This window comes from Pieris rapae, chromosome 13, assembly GCF_905147795.1.
Source record: "Pieris rapae chromosome 13, ilPieRapa1.1, whole genome shotgun sequence".
Classification (NCBI taxonomy): Eukaryota; Metazoa; Arthropoda; class Insecta; order Lepidoptera; family Pieridae; genus Pieris; species Pieris rapae.
In genome coordinates, this window is record NC_059521.1 from 6,464,298 (window position 1) to 6,486,176 (window position 21,879).

The following is a 21,879-nucleotide window of genomic DNA, read 5'->3' on the forward strand; positions in this document are numbered from 1 at the left end:
ATCTTTTGAGTGATCCCAGTTATGTACGGAAATGAAAGTCCACCCAAGTTCTACTTCGCTAATTCATCCTTACTCTTCAAAGACCCAAGACGTGATAAATTGTATCAGTAGCATATAAGTCCTCATGTAAGTGTATATTGTCTATTATGAGAATAAATGTCTTTAAACCTAACTGAAGTCTATAGATTATAAGAGGATATTTATTAATCGTCACTATTTCTTTGTTTAAATTAACACTTAAATCGTTAAATTATGATTTTTTTACATTTTTATCTTTAAATACCTGCGTGACATGGAAGTCACAGAAAACAGACACAGAAGATCGCGTCCCTACCTATGCCTACAACAATGTATTTATATATAAATAACATATTTTTCACGAGACACAATTAAACTGTGTTAAAAGTCTTTATATAATTAATTTCAGTTAAACTGGTTCTTTTATCTTCAAATTAGTTTTTTTAAACTAAGGTTTATTCATAAGAAATTACACAAATATCGTTCAATAATAATTTATTTACAATAATCTCAACAGCTAATTACTAAAATATTGACTGGCACAATTCGATACTACGTCCATGACTTGATTGCCAAAGGATTCAGCGACGACTGCGGAGCCGGACGAAGGCACATTACCATCCACAGCAACCATACCATACACGGGAAAACATCCAGATACTCTTATAGTCCCACCGATAGGCAACTCACCAGCCATATTGATATCACCATACTGTAAGGAAGGTACTACCTCCGATATAACAGGAGATACTTGGATGTTATTAATTGCTGGATTTTGCATTCCATGAACTAAATTACTAGCTGGATTTGCTAGTAAATTGTTCCCGTAATTATTTCCGTTATAGCCTACATCGTTTAAACCTTCGTTTACTATTGGACTATAACTATTTTGCGGATATGATACTAAACCATCATTCATACCATATGGTAGGTAACCATTTCCTGCTGGCATTGCAAGGGATTCCTGAAAAAAATCAAAATTATTTTCTATTTCATAGTTAAACTTTCTAGACCTGTTCATTAGGCGGTAACGGTTCCATAATTCATGTATATAAACCAGACTTAAATAAATTCACCATAGATATTATTAAAAGCAATAGGTTTTCACTGCCTTATGCTTCTTTAATCTGTGGTGTTCTCCACCAGGAACCACCCTGTTGATTTTAATATCGAAAGATATTAAAATCAGTTAAAGAACGCATCTTAGATTTAGAAATGAGGTTAAGCGTGAGCTATGACTTCCGTATGTCAAAATTCAATACGTTTTTGACGTATGCAAATCACATTTGTGAACTAAAACTAATGTCAAGTTATAGTTAGTTTTCTGTCACACCACGTAAATGCGTATAGATAATATATCATCATTATTGCGTGATTGCATATAATGTGTGTACATGTACAAAATTAACAAAACTTACTTTTAATAATACACATTGTACGAAAAATAATAGCAAGCGATTCATTTTTAATCTTTTTTGTTTAAATGAAATTATTTGTATGTTCAACTATATTTAATACCTAATGTTATCTATGGTTATTATATTTTGTAATTTATATTATCGATGTTACAATGCAAAGTTCAATGCAATTTCTATTGCTTATCAATTTCTTGTGTAAAAAGAAATGGATTTATTATATTTAATTTATTATCTTTTAAGTAAAGAAAGCTCTACATAGAACACTGGACCGATAATAATCAAATTATGTTAAAAATACTCCTTTCGTAAAAAGACAACATTGGAGTTAATTGTTTTATTAAGCTACGTCATAATATGCTGATAGAGAATATAAAATTTTATCAGCGTAAAGAATTTTCATCCGAAAATGGTCGGTGTTCTGTGTGGACAGCCTTCTCCCTACAAAATACAAATCTTGTTTTAAATAATTTGTTTGTTAAAATTTCTTTTTATTGTATAAAGATGCTGGAGACTTGTACTCTTAACAAAACCTTTTGAAATTATCAAATCTAATTTTGTATTTTAATTGCAGCATTTAATCTTCCATCGTAATTAGCTAAATTCACAAATTTCCCAAGAATACTGGGAAGTACTGTAATCAATATTTTTTATTAAATGATGACACATTTTTAACAATAGCGCATTATGTAAGCGAATGTATTTAAGTATCAGAAATTTGAAAACAGTCAATCAATCAGTTTTGAGATTTTAGAAGTTTCATAAATATTTACAATGAGTAAAATCGTAATACTTTGCCTTACTACTATGCTCATAAAGGTAAATTTAATAGTATTTTCAGTAACCTAACCCCTACGTATTAATATTGTTATTCTTGTCTGTCTGTAAGTGGAAGACTTCTTTGCACTTATAAAACCACTGGTCCTAATTGGAAAAGTACAATATCTTTGTGAAAATTTAAGAATCATTTGGTGATATTCTCTAGCTTATGTAGTCACAGGCTATTAACTATAATAAATTTCCTACTACTATTATTTATATATTTAAAACATTTCCAACTTTGACAATTGCTTGTTTTATTTCAGACAATTACTAGCCAAGTTATTCACAATCCGCTTTGCGTAGACGCAATGGCATATGCTAATCCAATGGCTAATATGGCATACGGTGCAGAATATGCCAATCCGTGGTATGACAACTATGGGCTCAACTTAGCCACACTGGCAGCTAATGGATGTGGCTTTTCAGTCCAATCTAGTTCACCAATCACACCAAATGGTGTTTCAATTCTGTCAGAAAACATGATTATAGAGGGTCCATTGGCTGTGAACGGACAAATGCCTTTCTTGGGGACGATTGGCGTGGAAGGATCTTTGCCTGCGTCGGGAGCTGGTGTTGTATCTTACGGTTCAGGTAATGGTAATATTGGCATAACGAATGAGGCTATCCCAAGTTATAGTCTGGCGAACCACTACAACATGGCCGGCATGGCACCCGCATTGACTGGTATGACTCCAAATATGGCTGGAATGGCCATGAATAATGCCATGTATGGAATGGGTGGATTATATTAGATGTAAATTATACTGTTTATATTTTATTTATAAATAAAATAACATATTTGATTAACTAGTAAATAGTTTAATTTTATTTTCGTGATTTTGTAAAACAAAATGCAACGGACCCCTTTTTTTACTTGGCACAACACACAATACTTGTAGCTCATATCTTGAAAAGAATAAAAATCAAATTAAAAAGGAACATAAAACAGCCGAGCAAAATATTTATATGATTTGCCTATGTTGCAGACTTTTTAATAGCGATATATATAGGATAAAGAGTATTAAAGACCACGTCTGCCACCATAGCGCTGCGTGGTCAATTGATACCCCCTTAAAAATTAAGAAAAAAATCTAGTATACTATATAATTTGCTCGTTTCTGCCTTTAAGGCTCATGTTTAGAAACGTTGTCAAGGTAAAAAATCCAGACTGGACAGAATTCTATAAAGACTGACTTTTCAAGTTATATTTTTTTAAAGAAAACACTAAAAAAACTATAAATTTTTAAAGATTTCTTTTATAATGAATAATATATATATATGACATTCACTTGACTTTTTTAAATAATTAATTAATTAGTTAAGCGTTAAAAGATAAGTTAATGTAAAAATTAATATGTAAAATTAATTTGTAGGAAATAAAAGGCTTTTTTTTTATATTTTATTGTATGACATTAACGCTCGGTAGCCCTGCAGTGTTCGTTTAGAAACTATACAAACACCGGCAGAAAAATAGTCTGCCACGACTGTAGCGCAGCGTTTTTTATTAAGAACGTGTCCACATAAAAATTGTGCTATAGCATTGCCCGTGTCTGCCTCCTGCCTGTATTGCTGTATTGCCTGTATTGGTTATATTTTTACATATATATATATATATATATACTGTGATAATGCAGATACCAGGATGTCTGTCTTATAGATTTTCTTCGTCATCTAAATGCTATTGAACATTAAACCCAGAGGCAGACGCGAACTATATATATATATATATATATAGACTTATAATATAATATAACAACTTAATATCCATTTTAATGTACAGATATAGACCCCTGTAGCTTAATAACGCAGCTATATACGACCTAATTTCATTAGGAAAATTTGTCGTATTGATCCTTAATTCCCATTAATACGAAATCATATACTTAAATGAAGATACTTAATGCTTCCGAGATATAAATACTTTATTTGTTAAGAATCCCACGTTCAGCTGGATAATCGATTAAAATTATGTTTTTGTACATGCAGATTGAATGTTTATGTTGGAAAATATTACGTGTTTTTATTCTGATTTTGTTACAACAAACTCGCATAGCTGCCTGCATATCTCATCAATTTGTCTTAATATTATATAATTAATTGAAAAACGCATCTGTACTGGTTTCTTTGGGGTATTATTGGTTGGCTCCATAGATATCAGATAGCTAGATAGTATTATTGTTTTTATACCATTGTTAATAATGTATGTAATACAAATATGATGTTTAAGTAATAATATAAATAAAAAAAATCTAAATTGCATATTGCTATTGCTAACAGGTATAAAAAATCAACCAATTCATTAAAAATAACATTTCGTATATTTATATTGTGTTATATATTACAAATCACACATGCTTTATACCGCCTTTATGGACTTTGATTTCTCATGACACGATAAAATTTGTCGTTGTTCGATTTTCGTTACACAAACTACGCGGTTGATTTTAAAAAGAGAAAAGAGATTTAAAAACATTATATTACTTTCAGTATCTAAAATATAATAGATAATTAAAGAAGTAAGCGTATAGCACTAGTATTTAAAAGACTTAATAGATAGATCTTTTAATGTGTCTAAGGAATGAAAATTCATGGAGAAATCACAAAACACCGCATTTTTGAAGCTGTAGCGACATCTACAATCTGCGGCTACAAACAATGACATAATATACTGAATCGCGATAACAAAGTTTTTTTTTAACTCTAACACGGTCATAACAAAGTTATTTCGACCATTGACGATATATAACACTTGACGAGCATAGACACTGGGTTATCAAACCAGCCAGTGCTTAGACTTGCTGAGGACCCTTTATGAGGAACGTAAGACGATTGTAATTTATTGTATTTCAAACGTTTCAGTTGATACGCGTTCTGAAATATGAGTAATGTGCAAAACGTTTTTCGTTTGTACTATGGTGTTTCTGTTGAACAAAGGATCTTATTTTTTAAAGCAGACCAGACTATGTATGAACAATGAACATTCTTATATGCGAAAAGAGATGACAAGAAGTTTAGTTTTTTTTAGTTTTCGTTTATTTTGAATTTATGTTTAATATTTGTTTTATCTCTTTGTGTCATGTGCGCCTATATAATATGTCACATTAAAATTGTATATTGTGGATCTTCTACCAATATTTCAGTGTGCCGAGCGTTGGTAAACTTCTATCAATAAAATTAAATTAAATTACCTCCATTTGTATAAATATATAAAATTTAAATTAATACTGTGGCCAAAACATGCTAACAATGTAAAAAATACATAATTAAGATACCTAGTAATTCTAAATTGTAATAATCTAATATTTAGAAAAAATACTTATTTATTTATGCATTCAACCAATTTTAGGATCATTTTTGGTTAATATTGTAAATAACACAAAGGTTAAATAACAAAAAATTTATTCACCTATTAAACACCTAAAAACAACAATAATTAACTAGTAAACTGCACCAATTGGTGCATTAAAACCGGCTGGATAACCGTTGAAGCCCAACCCGTTCCCATACGCATTAGCTTTAGCATACGCGTTTTGATTGGCATACGCGTTTGCATTAGCATATGCGTTTGGATTGGCATATGCGTTTGGATTAGCCATCGCAGCGGGTTCATTGACACCTTCACTAACCATTCCGACATTTCCATTTCCACATCCATAAGCCACCGCACCCTGTCCTGATGCCGGTAAAGGACCTTCCAATGCCACAACCCCCAGAAAGGGTAACTGACCAGAAACCGCTAACGGTCCTTCGATAGCTATGTTGTCTGATTGAACAGTTATACCAGTTGGTGCAATGGGAGAAGAGCTCATCACTCGTAGACCTCCACCGTTAGATGCAGCTAAATCAGCTAATGTCAAACCATATGTAAGTCCTGGAATATTGGGTCCGATTGGCATTTCTTCAACCATAGGGTTGGCATAATTTGCATAGCATGATGGATAGGCATTTGGAGCATAGGCATTAGGGTTGTAGGCATTGGCAGGGTATGCATTTGCATATGCCATGTTGTTACCAGCTACAGCAGCAACTTCAGCTGCAACCGCAGTATTTGCTACGGCATTAGCAGCATTTCCAAGACCAGTAGGGCTATATACCCCTATGCTTTGGCCGGCGATACCCTAAAAACAGAAAAAACTAGCTTTTTATTGAACACATACTACAGTAAACATAGTGATAATGATATTGTTGCAGACTATATAAAGAATATTATTTAATTTAAATAAATGCTAATTATATACCTGAATTAACATCACCGAGACGAAAATAGCAATTGTCTTGGAAAACATTTTTACGCCAAGTTAAAAATAACAATGATTTTAAATTTTATTTTCCCTATTTATATACACATAAAAATTTAATAATTTATCAATTCAACAATGCTTAATCATTTTTGCATAATGTATTTCATAAGTAATCGAACTAAACAATAATATTGAAATCGTTTCAACGAACTTTTAGTTTATTCGGTCAGTAATTACAATATTTCTAAAGAGATAACATACTTTGCTTCGAATGTAATATTCAATATTAAACTCGATTCAGCCTCTTATTTTACTTGTACATCGTCGTTTCAAGACAACTTGCTCGGACAGGAAGGACAATACTTTTTTCTGTCGTTTTTTATTTACAATATAATATATATAATATATTACGAAAATGTAGTCCTGTCCTTGAAAACTAAAACGAAAGCATACTTATGTAACGTACAAAATAAATTCAATATTTGATTATATATAATTGAACAAAAAGCAATAAGTTGGTTATTGAAAATTATAAAACTGCTTGAAAAAAGGATGTCAATTGTAAAGTTTTGACAATCTGTTCAGAAGCACTAGTTACCAGGGAATAACACGAGAATTCTTTGAAGATATGTCATCACCAACTAGCTTAAATAGCCGTTTAATTAACAGCCTAGCGTTTTAACTAATCGACGCCTTTTAACTAGCGGTAACAACATTTAATAAACTGGCTGGCTAATGCTTAAGCCATTATACGATTGTCTTTATTTGGCAGAAAAAAAGATGAAACATATGACATAAAAAATATTTCTTTTAAAATTAAATTCCCTGAGTCAAATTCGCATTATTATTGTCACTATACTCTTCCATTGTACTTGTTGTTTTTCATGATCAAAGTTGTCTGTCTGTCACTTGGAAACTGCTAAAGTTGTCTATATTGACAGTTTGAAGAGTTTCGTTTCAAGTTTGAGAATGGCAGAAAGTGGAATTAAATTTTAATTAACAGGCTAGGCAAGTAATGAATCGTTATTGATCATTTGCCTATCTGTTTGATCAACTGGCTGAACATCTTGCAGCCAATCCTCCCCAAAAGTCTCCCCTCTTAGACCGAGATCTAAATATTTGATCGTATATTTTGCAAATCTGATTTATAAGTACGTACTATGTAATAAAAGTTAGTATTTAACTACATAGAATGTTTATGATATTTCATTCTTTATGTATATGTATTATGTATTATGTATTAGAGATCCAATTAACTCTTTGATTTAACTACTTCAGAATTGTACTTTTCTGCGACAGATATATGATTGCGATTTTTGCCCCATTACACTGTATATTATATACTGTAATGTTTTTTTTATCAATTCTCCAAATAAACTACGAAGCGTAATCGAAAATCTAGCATACATTTATATTTACCTTCTAAATTCAGAGAACTAATAGGAACGACTCGAATATCTCATTTTTATAATACCGTAATAGAAAACATTGATTTTTTTTTTTGAATGGAATTTTCTCGCTGTTGGCCTTAAGGGCCTTTACAGCTCAGCACGGGTTTTGCGAGCTTAGCTCAGCCGGGAACGGTGGAGTTCCCACGACTCGCGCAAGGGCGTCTCCTGTGAGACTCGAACCTCGGCTTGGGTCAATCGCCTGAAGGGCAGGACGGAAGCTCACTGGAGTGAGCGAAATGCGAAGTAAAGGTCCTCGCCTTCCCCGGTGAGAAAACTTTGAGTTTGATGATGCTGCATCTGCCCTCTGCATCTTCAACGCAGTTTTCAGAGGAATTGTGCTCATTATTATCTGCAGCTGTTTCACCGTGGGATGTTGAGATAGAATATGATTATTTACCCATTTCACCTCAATATGCGTCTCAGTTAGTTGTTGAAACAACTGAGCATTTTTAAGTTAATTGTTACATGTTATATATTTAAAGTCTGCGAAGGATAGAGAGACGTGGAAACAATAATTGGGGGAGGCCTATGTCAACAGACAACCTTATGTATATAATATGACCAAAGCGGTTGATAATAAATTATTATTTTCGCTATGTAAATTAGATTTAAGAATAGCATGTAAGTTAAAATGGTCAGCGAATAAAGGGCTTTTATCATTATATTATTATTATTATTATATTATTAATATTATTATATATTTTGAATGAATGAATTCTACTTAGAATCTGTTAAGAAAATGGCGTACCAATTCTGAGTGTCTATGGGCGCCGGGACGGTATCACTTCAGAATTAGATTAGCCTTCTGCCCGTTTGGCCCATGAGAAAGATAATTCAAATACATATAAGTAGGTGGTGATTGTAAGTAGTTACATAAGGACATAAATATTTTACATCACCTTAGACCGAACTTGCTTAGACTATCTATACTCAATAATACGTAAAAATATATTTTTGGAAAGTAAAAAATGTTAAATGTAAAAACTTATCAATCAACACTTATAATATTCAAAATATCAACAAATTGTTATCTTTTTATTGTTGTTAATATTATCATTCGTTATATTTTTACTGATTTTCTAATACCAGCTTATGGGTAGAGAATAAAAGGGTAAATATTTCAGAAATGTACAATTCATTTATTTTCTAATCTACAGGTCTACATCTTATATTCTTCCACATCCACAGCCACGGTTGTATCCATATGACGCTGGGCCGGCCAGACCTGCAGCATATGGGGAGGGTAGACCGGGAGCCATGGCTGAAGCGGCAAGAGCAGGCGCGGGTATGCCCTGGGCGTACCCATAAGCTCCGTACGCATTGAGATCCTCGTTTAAGATGGCAACGTTTCCATTACCACTTCCATATGCAACGCCTCCCGAACCAGCAGTAGGCAGTGTTCCTTCTAAAGCAACAGCCCCAAGGAATGGAATCTCACCACTGACGAGGAGTGGTCCTTCAATTGCGTTTTCAGAGATGAGAGACACGCCGTTGGGTGAAATTGGTGACGAACTTGTTACAGCGAAACCTCCACCGTTCGAGGCTGCAACTGTTGCTGGCATGAGGCCGCCGCTTATGCCGTAGCCAAGTCTGGATTCCATGGCTGCATCGTATTCAGCAGCGCGCATTCTTCCAGCAGAGTTCCAAGGGCCAGACCATTCGGCGTTGCATGGGGATGCCCATTCAGCTCCCCGTGTGATCTGCTCCATGGCATAAGGGCTGGCGCCCCATCCATATCCTTCAGCTAAACCATTGTAAGCGCCAATGCATTGGCTGCTTATAGCCTGCAAAAATGATAGTTATAATTAATTTATGTTCCGTACTAAACTCGAAATATAATGTATCCTAATATGTTATAATTTATAATTGATTGATCAACTACCCACTTTTTACCGATATATCAGTAAATTCATCCCAAAACTTTAATAATTGTAACAATTTTATTATTAAAACTGTATTGGTCACTAAAAATTAATGCTGTGTTTAAACTTTTTAAGAAACTATTTGTATGATGTTACTTTAATAATAATAATTAATTATGTATTTATTTTTCTCCCATATAACATTAACAATAATAATTAATAATACAGTGACGGTATTGGGAGACTAGTTTCCAAACTAGGTAAGAACTTGTGATATGGATAATATATATTATATACTATATTATAATTATGTTTAATGTATCTTCAGAAATTGCGCCTTGTGTGGCTTATCGCTTCTTATCTTACCTGAATAAGTAAGGCTTGAGCACAGAAAAGGATAGCTTTGAAAGACATGATTGTTTGTTCGAATGAATGATTGATGTGTACAAAATATTCCTTTTATATGTGTCATTTACACAATGCAGTTTTATGTCGTAATAAGGTTAAATGTATGAATAAATTAAAATTAAAATTTAATTATGAAATATATACGATAAAGTTTATTAGGACATTGCCCTATAAAAAGTGTTACATTTTCTTTCGGAAATTATTCTGTGGATTCAGTGAAAACAAACATGTCTACTTTCAGCATTGTCTTCCTCTGCCTCCAAGCTTGCTTGGTCCAGGTAAAAACACACAAATTAATAAGTTTTAAATGAGTTTTAAATTTTTTCATTTCATATCAAACTATAAATTAATAATTAAATCTCTTATATTATAAAGTTCTCTTGCATTGTAAGTAATATTTTAATTTTGTTATTAATAATAAATCTAAGTTACAAATCTTATATTTGTGAGTTGAATTGACTGACTGAATTGTTTGGGTGATAAAACGTTTTTGTCCAGTCTATATTTATTCTTAATAGTAAAAAAAAAAAAAAAATTTATATTTATTTACAGACCGCTTTCGGTTGGATTGCTGAAACACCATGTGCAGCAGGAATCCCTAACCCAGCATGGGGGCTTGCCGGTCCTGCCGCAGGACTTGCCCCTGGTATGGCTCCTTTTGCCCCGGCTTCTTTTGCTCCCGGTCCATTCGGCCCCGCTCCCTTAGCCCCATTTGCCCCAGGCGCATACGAAGCTGGTATGGGTGCGTACGGTGGTGAAGGTATCGGTGACGTAGCTGTAGCCGGAGAGATGCCAGTAGCTGGTACCACTATGGTAGCGGGTCAGGTGCCCATACTCGGTGCTGTACGCTTCGCTGGTGACCTTCCAGCAGGTGGTGTCGTCTCGATTGCAGGAAGCTGCGGATGTGGAAGATCTCAATACATGTACTAAGCTGCTATGTCTAAGAAAGAAACGACAGTTTTGAATAAATAAAAAACATATTATTTATTTTTTGTATTATTTCTTGAGTTCATCTTGCACACTTTGTGTGTGTTTGAAGTTAATTAATACAATACGACACATAAATTAATGTTAATAATTGACAAAAATCTTGCCCACAGGTTTTAAGCTCTGTTTAAACTTTTAAATAAATATAAATAGTTTTATTTTACCGTAAATTACAAAATAGAATTCTTCATTCTAAAAATCAGTATATGTATGATTAAAAATAGTTGTGTCATATTTCAATTTTAACAAAATATCTAGTGCAGGAATGTATGAAGGTTGTTGGATAGCATCAGGGGAATCATCACATCACAACACGCTTAAGCCTATTAACTGAATTACTTCTGGTTAACTCTCGACTTTGTTCTGGTATTGATTTTTCGTTTTTTTATATGTAAAGACCGCAACGAACTTATGGAGGGGTTATAAAGGCAACAGCCTCAGAACATGTGTATATGGCAGCCACAACACATGTTAGTGGTTGCCAGCCTTTAAGAGAAGCGTATTTTCAAAGCTCGTAACTCCCAGGGAAGACCTCGAAACTTCGAATCAACTGATACTACAGCCAGTTCGTAAGAGATAATGCATAGACAATCTAACTGTGAAAGATTTCCTTCGAGATGGCTCTCACAAAACCTGGTATTAATTCGGCTTGTACGGTAAAGAAACGAGGCAGCATAAGCCCAAACAATTCCTCAAAACACTATAATACTCTTTGTAAAATGATATCATTCTTGATTTGATATTTCTAAAATATACGCACTAAAACGAAATAAAATTTTAAACCGACGGCATACACGGTGAATATCATGAATCTGTATTAAGCGAGAATCCAGTAAGGGGTTAGATTAGTCGAGGATACTTCATTAAGGAAGGGGTAGCAGCATATTCCATCCTCCACAAGTATTGCATCTCAGTTTTAAGAAACATCTGTTAACATCGACACAAATTCATGTATTTAAAGTGTAAACGCACACATATGAAGAACTTTGCTCAAAATAATAATAATATTTATTTTCGAGCAGAAGATTTTTCGAAGAATTTTTTGCGAAGTTGGTGTTTGGTGTATTTAATATAGAACATCTTTGACGATGCCAAACATCACCCGTTTCGTAACAGGACAGACCCAAGTAGTTGAGATATCTCATGGGATTTATTGATTCACCACCTGGTGGCAAGAGGAAACCCGGTAGACCGATGATGTTGGTGAGATAGAGCTGGCAAGGCAACTAATTATAATAACTGTTGTGGTCTCTAACAGAATGACCTGTGCTGTGCGTCGTCGTGCGTACATTTAAAGAAATAATTAAAATGAATTATTACTCCGTTGTTTACACAAGTTTACAAAAATGTTTGCTAATCAGTTTTATTATTCACACAACTGTCACGTTCTAACACTACATAAATGCTGACACAAAATGTATTATTTGTAAATTGGTTTGAAAGGTGAAATCCTTCCAAATTAGTCATTATGGCAACATAATAATATAATCGTTTTTAGGAAACCTCCCACTAATTCATTATATATAAAACTATGTAAAATAGTAAGGTTCAATTGAGAATGTAGCGACACTTATAATTTACAGCTCCCACCATGTGAGCTCGTCATACCTTGAAACGCGCTATGCGTTGACGAACTCACTTCACACTAAGAACACGTCTGCTCTACAGCATAATGCTGAGCCAGCGCTAGTTACATCCGCAACACTAATCTTATTCTTTAATTTTTTTGTAATGATTATTTTTTATAATTTTTTTTTTTGTTGCTGTGTGTGCCTTGCCTTAGTAATAAATGCTATGTCTATGCCTAACGAAGTCAAACCGTTGAGGAATACAATATCTCGACGTTAGAAACCGGGGCCTTCGCGCATGCGGATGTAACTAGCGCTGGCTCAGCATTATGCTGAAGAGCAGACGTGTTCTTAGTGTGAAGTGAGTTCGTCAACGCATAGCGCGTTTCAAGGTATGACGAGCTCACATGGTGGGAGCTGTAAATTATAAGTGTCGCTACATTCTCAATTGAACCTTACTATTTTACATAGTTTTATATATAATGAATTAGTGGGAGGTTTCCTAAAAACGATTATATTATTATGTTGCCATAATGACTAATTTGGAAGGATTTCACCTTTCAAACCAATTTACAAATAATACATTTTGTGTCAGCATTTATGTAGTGTTAGAACGTGACAGTTGTGTGAATAATAAAACTGATTAGCAAACATTTTTGTAAACTTGTGTAAACAACGGAGTAATAATTCATTTTAATTATTTCTTTAAATGTATGTTTTTCCACTGGTTAGTTGGTATTTTAATTAATGTAATATTGATGCAAAAAACAAATGATTCCCAATAAATGATATATTTATTCAATGAAAATAGTTCATATAAAAACCGTAGTTACAAGTCTCAATACTGGCAACCGCAAGGCCTTGCAGAAAATGCTGGAACAAGCCCGCGTCCACAACCTGGTCTGACTGAAGCAATATCCAAAGATGATCTGCCAGGAAGTTCTAGACCTCTGATAGATGGGATTTCATACGATCTCACGGACGTTTCGTATGCAGATTCCAATCCAGATGTTTCACTCAAAATTCCAACATTACCATTTCCACAGCCATACGAAACACTACCATATCCATGAGTAGGCATGGATCCTTCGAACGATACAGCACTGAGGAAAGGCAACTGCCCATACACGGAGACCGGTCCTTCAATGACATTCTCCGATGTTATAGATAGACCTCCAGGTGCAATTGGGGAAGAACTTCTAGTGTTCAGACCACAACCTGAGGTAGATAAAGAAGTTATATCTAGTGATTGATATTGGTTGCATGGCAAGTTTACAGGTGGAATTCCAGAACAGCCTCCAGGTGACATAGGACTTACTATACCGGCCCAATTAGAGATTTTTTCGCTGCATATGCACTGGCTGGTTATAACCTAGAAAAAATATAAACATTTATTATTCTGAGCTATTAACCTTTTTTATTTATGATAATGTAAAATACATAAATTAGTGGTGCTACACCCTTTTTAGGTCTGGGCTGCAGATTTATGTATCCGTTTGATGACCATTTGTTAATCTAACAGGTAAATAGGTTGTCAGCCTCATGTGCCTGACACATGCCAAGGCAGGGTTTCCTTTCGATGTATTCCTTCACCATTCCAGCGAATGTTAAATGAGCACATAGACAGAAAGTTCACTGGTGCACAGCTGGGGATCTAATCTATGACCACAGGGTAGAGAGTCACACGATGTAGCCACTAGGCCAATATTGCTTATGCTGATATGATTATATAAATCTATAAAAAAATATGCAGTAGCTAACACTGAGGAGATCTAGCAAAAGGCAATATCTCGTCTCTCTTAATTTAATTTTATCGCAACGGCTATCATGAAAATACTTTTTATATTAAGATTTACCTGGATGAGAGCTTGAACTAAAACAAGTAATTTAAACATGATGTCTAGAACTTATTCATAGTTGCTTAAAACAGGTTTCCCTATTTATAGCTAATATTTCGCAAATATTAGTAACAGAGGGACGTGATACATTGCAAATTTCACACAACATTTTATTGTTATCATAATAGTTTTATCAATTTCGCGTGGCGCTTCTAATAGGTTAATAATTAGCCAAATACCACGGAAAATCAATTTCCATATGAAACAAATAAGCATGTGTTTTATTATACCTTCGAGTTTATTACTATGGGCCTTAACCATATAACTACAACAAACATGGCCGGATATCAATTACATATTTGTCCGTTCCCCTTGTGAAACAAATTTTTTAGCTAAAGACCAATGTAGGTTAACAAAAGATAATCAAAAATACTTTTAAATATTTGTGCATTTCAAACATGCAAAATCTAACAAAAGTCTTGAGAGTAAACCCAAATTTAAGATTTAGATTCCAATTCGAGACAGCGGAAATAATATAGCATGTCACAAATCCTGTCGAATAATTGGGATTCATCATTGCATATTTCCTCAGCTCAAAAGTTAAGGTATTGGAGGAGCTTTACAGGACCAAAGCATTCAATCAATTTACTTTCATGTTACTTTTATGTTATATGTATGTCATTTTTAATTTTACCTTTAAGTTTCTTACAAACGTTTCGTTTATGGTCTTTGGGCCTGTTGGGTAAAACTATATTTACAATTGGACGACATATATTATGTTACGCCTACTAAATGCTGTCTCCGACACTATCGACATATTTGTATGTTCGCAGAGTGAATTCACAGTAGCGATATTGTGTTTTACGCCGGATTTTTCTCTCGGCCTACACCCTCTGTCTATTTTGCCGATGAGTAGGGATGCCTACAGGTTCGAATTTAATGACGTGGAATAAGTGATACCTTGATGATCTTATGTTCCAAAATAAATGTATTTAATTTTTTTAAGGGTTTAATATTATAAATGCACTTTATTAAATGATTCTCGACATTATAGTACTTTCATAGTTTGTAAGGATAATGTATGTATTTCTGTAATAAATAAATAAATGTTTCACTATATTTGTTAACAATTAAGGGCCTTTTTAGTCTTTCAATCCGGAAATATAATATTTTGTGGGATATTAACTTCGATTTGACGAACAATGCTAAGACACCGAGACGGTATGACTGTATTAATTCTAGAAAGTGAATTAAAGATAGTTCCATAGGTAAATTTAATAATATACCTCCTAGAGAGAATGTTGGTTACTACAGCGTGCGACACTCATTCCTGAGGTCTAGGCTCGATCCCCGGCTGTGGAACAATGGACTTTATTTCTATATGCGCACTTAACATTCCCTCAGTGGGCATATAGGTGAATTCACACGGTGAAGGAAAACATCAAGGAGAAAGCAACTTAGCAGGCCTTGGACCCAAAACATTTCGTCAGCATGTTTTAGGCACAGAGGCTGATCACCTTCCTAATTGACAAATGATCTTGAAGGAATCTGAGGCCAAGATCTAAAAAGGTAGCGCCAATGATTTTTTTTTTATTATCATTTAATTTGAAATCTTAAGGGTTTATATGGGACAAGCATAAGGTTCCGAATTTCTGCTATTAACAATAAAACATAAAATTTTCATAACGTGCTATTACAAAATTGCGATAAAATAACAGAAATTGCAATAAATACGCGAAATATAATTTTAATCATCAGTGTGAAAACTATTTCTAGAATGAATTACTTTACAATATTTATATTATTGCAGACTTATTTTATACAGGTAGGTTCATATATTATTAATAGAGGATAAAAATCCATTTTCAAAGTATTGCAAAAGTTGTAAATATATTATTTAAGTTGTGTTGTGGAGTTGTTTTGGTTATTTTAGTTTTTAATTTATGTATAAATCAGTGCAATTTTAAACGTATTTAACATGTTATTTTGTAGAATGCACTCGCCCATTGCACCAGACTCCCACCAGCACCTCGAACCATTCCAGAATGCGCCATAAATAAACCAGTGATTCCAGAAGATGTATCTAGTAGCGGATTTGGGACTGTTTCCGTATTTGGTGATTTGCCTTTGTCTGGGGCAACCCAGGTGGTAGGACAAGTACCTGTTTTGGGCGTGGCCATGTTCTCTGGGAACGTTCCAGCTAGAGGTTTTGTTACCATTTCTGGAGGGTGTGGGTGCCAATATACTGAATCTGCATAATTTTCTATGTTCATTTATATCACTATGCTAAACACTAAATTATATTTTTAGAGCTTAAACATTTATTAAATAAATATGTTATATACATATTTATGCCATGTTTTATTTAAAATGATCAGTGTTGGCCTAGTGGCATGAGCGTGCGACTCTCATACCTGAGGTCGTAGGTTCGATCCCCGGCTGTGCACCAATGGACTTTCTTTCTATGTGCGTATTTAACATTTGCTCGAACGGTGAAGGAAAACATCGTGAGGAAACCGACATGTCTTAGACCCAAAAAGTCGACGGCGTGTGTCAGGCACTGGAGGCTGATCACCTACTTGCCTATTAGATTTAACGATCATGTAACAGATTCAGAAATCTGAGGCCAAGACCTAGAGGTTGTAGCGCCACTGATTTTTTTTTATTTATAATGTCGAGAATAAGTTTTAAGAATATATGTATAAATATTTAATAATGCATTTAGTTCTTTTACTTACGACATATAGGTGTATAAAATCGATGTACCTATTGTGTACTAAGTAAAGTAAAACAAATATATGATATGGTACGATACTGAACTCAACATAGGATATCAAGAGTATTTTTATTTTTTAATTAATAAAAGGTATTTATGTCAAATCGATGGAAATGGATTTTCGAAAAAAATTGAAGGAAAGGAAGGAAGGATATGCCGTAAACTTTCCTAGGACTTTTCAAGAGTACCAATTGTGTAGTTGTACTCAACTAATGTATTATTGATGTCTCGCTCCTAATGATATTTATATTTTATATAGCTTTCCTGGATAGGAATAAAATATAAAATATAAATATAAACGCAAAAAGGATTTTTTTATGTTACAGTTTTAATATTAGCGCATTTAACTAGGACTCTTCAACTTTCAAAGTATAGATTAACTAAGCATATGCTTAGAACTTAGACTAACTTTTATAAAATAGGTAAATAAAATAACTAAAGGCTTGTTTCTCACTTATCTGTAAATTTAAATGACCAAACTCATATGAGTAAAGAAACAAAGTATATCTTTAGAGTACGTTTTTGTTATTCAATTGACTTACAATCGAAGCCAACTAGATGTTATACGGAGTTAAAGACTTCGGTAATTATTAAAACAAAATATCTTGCATTATACATTTATTGTATCATTCCTCTTCAAGAATATCAAATAACTTAGTAGCGGCAGCCGCAGCCAAGTCCACGTCCGTAACCATATGCCATTGGCTCATAACCATAGGCCATGGATTCGTAACCATAGCCTGCGGCATCCTCATTCATGATAGCAACATTGCCGTTACCAGCGCCAAAGTTAACTGCACCAGAACCAGCTGTGGGCAAAGCACCTTCCAAAGCAACTGTTCCCAAGAAGGGTAATTGACCGGTCACGGCTAAGGCACCTTCAATGGCGTTCTCTGAGAAGACAGAAACACCGTTGGGGGGGATCGGAGAGGAACTGGCAACTGGGAGGGCACCGCCGTGGGAGGCAGAAGCGGCGGCTGCGTAATTTAAAGGAATCTCTCCGTATGAAGCCGCCAAGGGTCCGGCGAGAGAGGACGCAAATGGACTACCTAGTGGTGAGGCTAAAGATGCGGCCATTGGTGAAGCGAAAGGTGTGGCGTAGGATCCAGCGAATGGTGCGGCGGCGAATCTTTCAGTGGCATAGGCATCAGCGGCAAAACGGTCAGCAGCGACGCGGTCAGCTGCGTATCTTTCAGTAGCGTATGCGTCAGCGGCTAGGCGATCAGCTCCATAACGGTCGGAAGCGATGCGGTTAGCCGCATATCTCTCAGTGGCGTAGGCATCGGCGGCGAATGGTGCGTTCAACGCAGCATTGTATGCGCTGCCACCACAGTACGCCGAGATGCTCTGAAATTTATAAGAAAATTTTAATCGCTGATATAATGATTCAGTTTAACTATATGAGTTTGGATAAAGTATGTTGTACATGAAAACGTGTCATTATACTTCCAAAAATTATTTGATGTCAGCAATATTACATATATCACTTATCGTGCATTTAACACTTAGTAACGTAATAAATAAATATAATTTTAGACTTATGGAGGACGTTTAGCTATATGTTCACTTTATTGATATTTTTGCAGAAAATTTAATAGAAGTTTAAAATCAATTAAGTCATGTTTAGTCTAAATAATACTACTACCGCGAACAAGGAATTAGTCTAGATATTTAAAGAAATCGATGCCAGTATCTTCGGAACCTTGTCTTACGGGACTTTTAAAAATATATTTTAATTATGATATTATATTTTTTTGATTCAAATAACGTTATTTTTAAGTTGATTTATTAATGTTAATACTATTTTCACTAAGAAATTCACCAAGTTATGGATAAACCAACACGTTTAGATTTTATTAATGGTTTTACTTTTGGAGCACCTCAAATTGTTAGAATTTTAAACGACTTAAAACTTGCGCAGACCTGGTTAAAAGGTTAAAGTGGATTTTCAGAAGATTGTTGTTTAAGTTATAATTACCTGGATAAGCAAAACTTGGGCAAAAACACAAAGAAGGATTTTCGCTGCCATCTTAATGAATTCTAGTTAGTAATTAAAACTGGAATAATATTACCAAAAGTGTACATACTTTTATATACGCAGTTATCACTTGGGCATATTGTTGCATATGAAAGTTTCGCAATTAATTGTTCCAATAAATTATATTAGGTTAGTAATTTCATTGTGTCATATAGGCTGAGTAGGTTGTTTATGTAAAGTTGATAAGAATAAACACGTATTTTACTAATCAATTGTTTGATTTTGTTTGAAATAGACACGAAACAGACACGAAATAAACTGAGTAGACGATAGACTTCGTAAACTTAGTAGTGACATTTTAAAAATATTCTTTAATTATTCTATAACTGCATTCCTCCTGCTGTGGTCTGCTTTTCTCAGTGGTTCTATCGAATACGACCATATGTACAGAGGAACAGGGATAACTACGAAAAAATTAAAGTATTGGCAACATTCAACATTAAGCCCTTTCTATATTTTCTAAACATTTTCAGTGTCACCTAGGTATATAGTTTAAAAAATGAATAAATTTGAAAAAAATATTTTTGACGTCAGCTAATTCTCTGTTAATATGTTAGTAGAAATGATATATTCATGATGTTTACATTTTTATGGCCCTTCATCCTTATTTCAATTCAAAACTCGAGCTCTCACCAAGATGGTGAAATGTTGGGACTGTACAAAATTCCAGGACATCATCATTCCAGGTTTGGATTCAAAGAAAGATTCAGAAACGAGACCTAGCGCAAGCTATGACTCCCAAATATCCAATTTTTTTATAGAATGGGGTGCAAAGTGTTGAATTGGTTTACACTTTACTCTACATAGAGGTGGTTCGCTAATTCTGACCCCCCCCCCCCCCGAATAACGCTCACGGAAGCACTATAAGGGGGAGGTATTTGGTTCTCTTATTTGGTGCTTAATTATTTACTTTATACACATATTTCCCACATATTGAAAAAGAAATGTATCGAGAATTCCTTCTAAAAATTAATACGTTTTTGTACTACTATTTTTGAAAGCTAAAGTAGTTTTGTACAAACTTTGCTGACAAGAGGAAGGCGGGGAATAAATTGCAGGAAATCTGCTTTCGTTATACTTGAACGGGCCCCAGGAAACATTAAACAGTGTTAAATAAATCTGGTTACAAAAAGTGCTAAATTGCATGAAATATAACAAAAAGTACCTGGATGGCCGAGCTTTGCTCGGTATTTTTATTTTTTTATAAATTGTGCTTTTGGAAATTATATATAAGTAGGAATTACATACTAATAAAATAATGAAATATGAACAATAAATTTTTTTAATTTAGTGTTGTTGTGTCGTTAATGCAATTTAAAAAAATAGTAATATTATTCGCCGATAGATGTCAGGAAGATTCATTTTTCAGTTTAAATTGGGACTACTCAAACACCACCTTTTTGTTATTTTCTATCATTTATTCCTAGCTGATCGATTTATCGCCCCCGAAAACCCCCGTATACTAAATTTCATGAAAATCGTTGGAGCCGATCCCGAGATTCCAATTATATATATATATATACAAGAATTGCTCGTTTAAAGATATAAGGTAAGATATACGACTGCGTGTTAGATAAATTTGGTAATAGTACTAAGTAGTGTTTCTTTACGAGTTATTCTGCTAAGTTTAACACAGATTTAGAGCAAAGGTAACAGTCAACATCAATCAGTCCTTTATTATAAAAAAAATCCAAATCAAAAATATCCTTATTTATATAGGTAAACAAGTACACTGATGAACGTTAAAAAATTAAATTAATTTTAAATTTACATTTACTAAGTACTACTAGATCCAAAGAGAGATTGCAGTCAGAATAGTGATAGCCAAAGTCGTGGTTTTGCCGAGGAACTGTTTAGGCAAGCACATATACCCGACAAGTGTGGTTCATAAAGAAGAAATTATACTGTGTATGTTATTTAAATAAATTGATATTTTTTAATCTATCGTAAACATCAGTATTCCTATAAAATAATTAATTTCCGTCCTCCCTAAATATCAACAATTCATGGATGAAATGTTAGAGACATGTCAGTATAGGAAGTAATGCGAAACAGAATGTGTCAATACAATTTAGTGGAGCCCTAATTAACTGAAAAAGTATGGAAAAACTAAATAGTTCGGCCCCTACATGTGTTAATTATTGCAGGGCGCCGCATACCGAAACAATATCGCTTAGGATTTCTATGCAAGTATGTTGTAAACGCTGTCTGCCTGATAAACTCCCGTTGTTTTAATAATAATATAAAGTTTACTTAAATTGTGTTGACAAATGCTGTCTTGAATCTTTTGTGAATTGTACACTTTTTTTTTGGTGTAGGTGCACTTTATTATTATTTTGTTATCAAATTTGTCTGGATCGCGATGTCTCCCAATTAAATAATTTTTCCTGATATTTTTGTATTAGTATGCAACGACGCCACAAAATAATAGGAAAAATGAAAAAATAAATCAATA

The 21,879-nt window shown here is 33.9% G+C and overlaps 8 protein-coding genes across 8 annotated transcripts; 3 read left to right on the forward strand and 5 right to left on the reverse strand.

Moving 5' to 3' along the window:
- Positions 1 to 498: 498 nt before the first annotated feature.
- On the reverse strand, positions 499 to 1,489 carry LOC110993537. The gene is made up of 2 exons (XM_022259833.2): positions 1,437 to 1,489; positions 499 to 982 (listed from the first exon to the last, which is right to left on the reverse strand). Exons 1-2 carry the CDS (start codon positions 1,479 to 1,481, stop codon positions 536 to 538), a joined length of 492 nt encoding a protein of 163 aa, XP_022115525.2. The 5' UTR covers positions 1,482 to 1,489; the 3' UTR covers positions 499 to 535.
- A 604-nt stretch (positions 1,490 to 2,093) lies between these two features.
- Positions 2,094 to 3,062, forward strand: LOC110993618 (chorion class B protein PC10-like). The gene is made up of 2 exons (XM_022259953.2): positions 2,094 to 2,252; positions 2,519 to 3,062. The coding sequence occupies exons 1-2, from the start codon at positions 2,208 to 2,210 to the stop codon at positions 3,005 to 3,007; spliced, it is 534 nt and encodes a 177-aa protein (XP_022115645.2). The 5' UTR covers positions 2,094 to 2,207; the 3' UTR covers positions 3,008 to 3,062.
- Positions 3,063 to 5,637: 2,575 nt separating this feature from the next.
- Positions 5,638 to 6,577, reverse strand: LOC110993590 (chorion class CB protein PC404-like). Its single transcript, XM_022259918.2, has 2 exons — positions 6,494 to 6,577; positions 5,638 to 6,373 (listed from the first exon to the last, which is right to left on the reverse strand). Exons 1-2 carry the CDS (start codon positions 6,539 to 6,541, stop codon positions 5,693 to 5,695), a joined length of 729 nt encoding a protein of 242 aa, XP_022115610.2. The 5' UTR covers positions 6,542 to 6,577; the 3' UTR covers positions 5,638 to 5,692.
- Positions 6,578 to 9,063: 2,486 nt separating this feature from the next.
- Positions 9,064 to 10,237, reverse strand: LOC110993595 (chorion class B protein PC10-like). Its single transcript, XM_022259923.2, has 2 exons — positions 10,176 to 10,237; positions 9,064 to 9,731 (listed from the first exon to the last, which is right to left on the reverse strand). Exons 1-2 carry the CDS (start codon positions 10,221 to 10,223, stop codon positions 9,114 to 9,116), a joined length of 666 nt encoding a protein of 221 aa, XP_022115615.2. The 5' UTR covers positions 10,224 to 10,237; the 3' UTR covers positions 9,064 to 9,113.
- A 138-nt stretch (positions 10,238 to 10,375) lies between these two features.
- On the forward strand, positions 10,376 to 11,204 carry LOC110993599 (chorion class CA protein ERA.1-like). The gene is made up of 2 exons (XM_022259929.2): positions 10,376 to 10,495; positions 10,770 to 11,204. Exons 1-2 carry the CDS (start codon positions 10,445 to 10,447, stop codon positions 11,145 to 11,147), a joined length of 429 nt encoding a protein of 142 aa, XP_022115621.1. The 5' UTR covers positions 10,376 to 10,444; the 3' UTR covers positions 11,148 to 11,204.
- A 2,343-nt stretch (positions 11,205 to 13,547) lies between these two features.
- Positions 13,548 to 14,703, reverse strand: LOC110993607 (chorion class CB protein M5H4-like). The gene is made up of 2 exons (XM_022259939.2): positions 14,629 to 14,703; positions 13,548 to 14,144 (listed from the first exon to the last, which is right to left on the reverse strand). Exons 1-2 carry the CDS (start codon positions 14,665 to 14,667, stop codon positions 13,611 to 13,613), a joined length of 573 nt encoding a protein of 190 aa, XP_022115631.2. The 5' UTR covers positions 14,668 to 14,703; the 3' UTR covers positions 13,548 to 13,610.
- Positions 14,704 to 16,372: 1,669 nt separating this feature from the next.
- LOC123689656 lies at positions 16,373 to 16,958 on the forward strand. Its single transcript, XM_045630876.1, has 2 exons — positions 16,373 to 16,435; positions 16,603 to 16,958. Exons 1-2 carry the CDS (start codon positions 16,388 to 16,390, stop codon positions 16,867 to 16,869), a joined length of 315 nt encoding a protein of 104 aa, XP_045486832.1. The 5' UTR covers positions 16,373 to 16,387; the 3' UTR covers positions 16,870 to 16,958.
- Positions 16,959 to 17,989: 1,031 nt separating this feature from the next.
- Positions 17,990 to 19,485, reverse strand: LOC110993591 (chorion class CB protein PC404-like). Its single transcript, XM_022259919.2, has 2 exons — positions 19,365 to 19,485; positions 17,990 to 18,733 (listed from the first exon to the last, which is right to left on the reverse strand). The coding sequence occupies exons 1-2, from the start codon at positions 19,413 to 19,415 to the stop codon at positions 18,041 to 18,043; spliced, it is 744 nt and encodes a 247-aa protein (XP_022115611.2). The 5' UTR covers positions 19,416 to 19,485; the 3' UTR covers positions 17,990 to 18,040.
- Between the last annotated feature and the right edge of the window lie 2,394 nt (positions 19,486 to 21,879).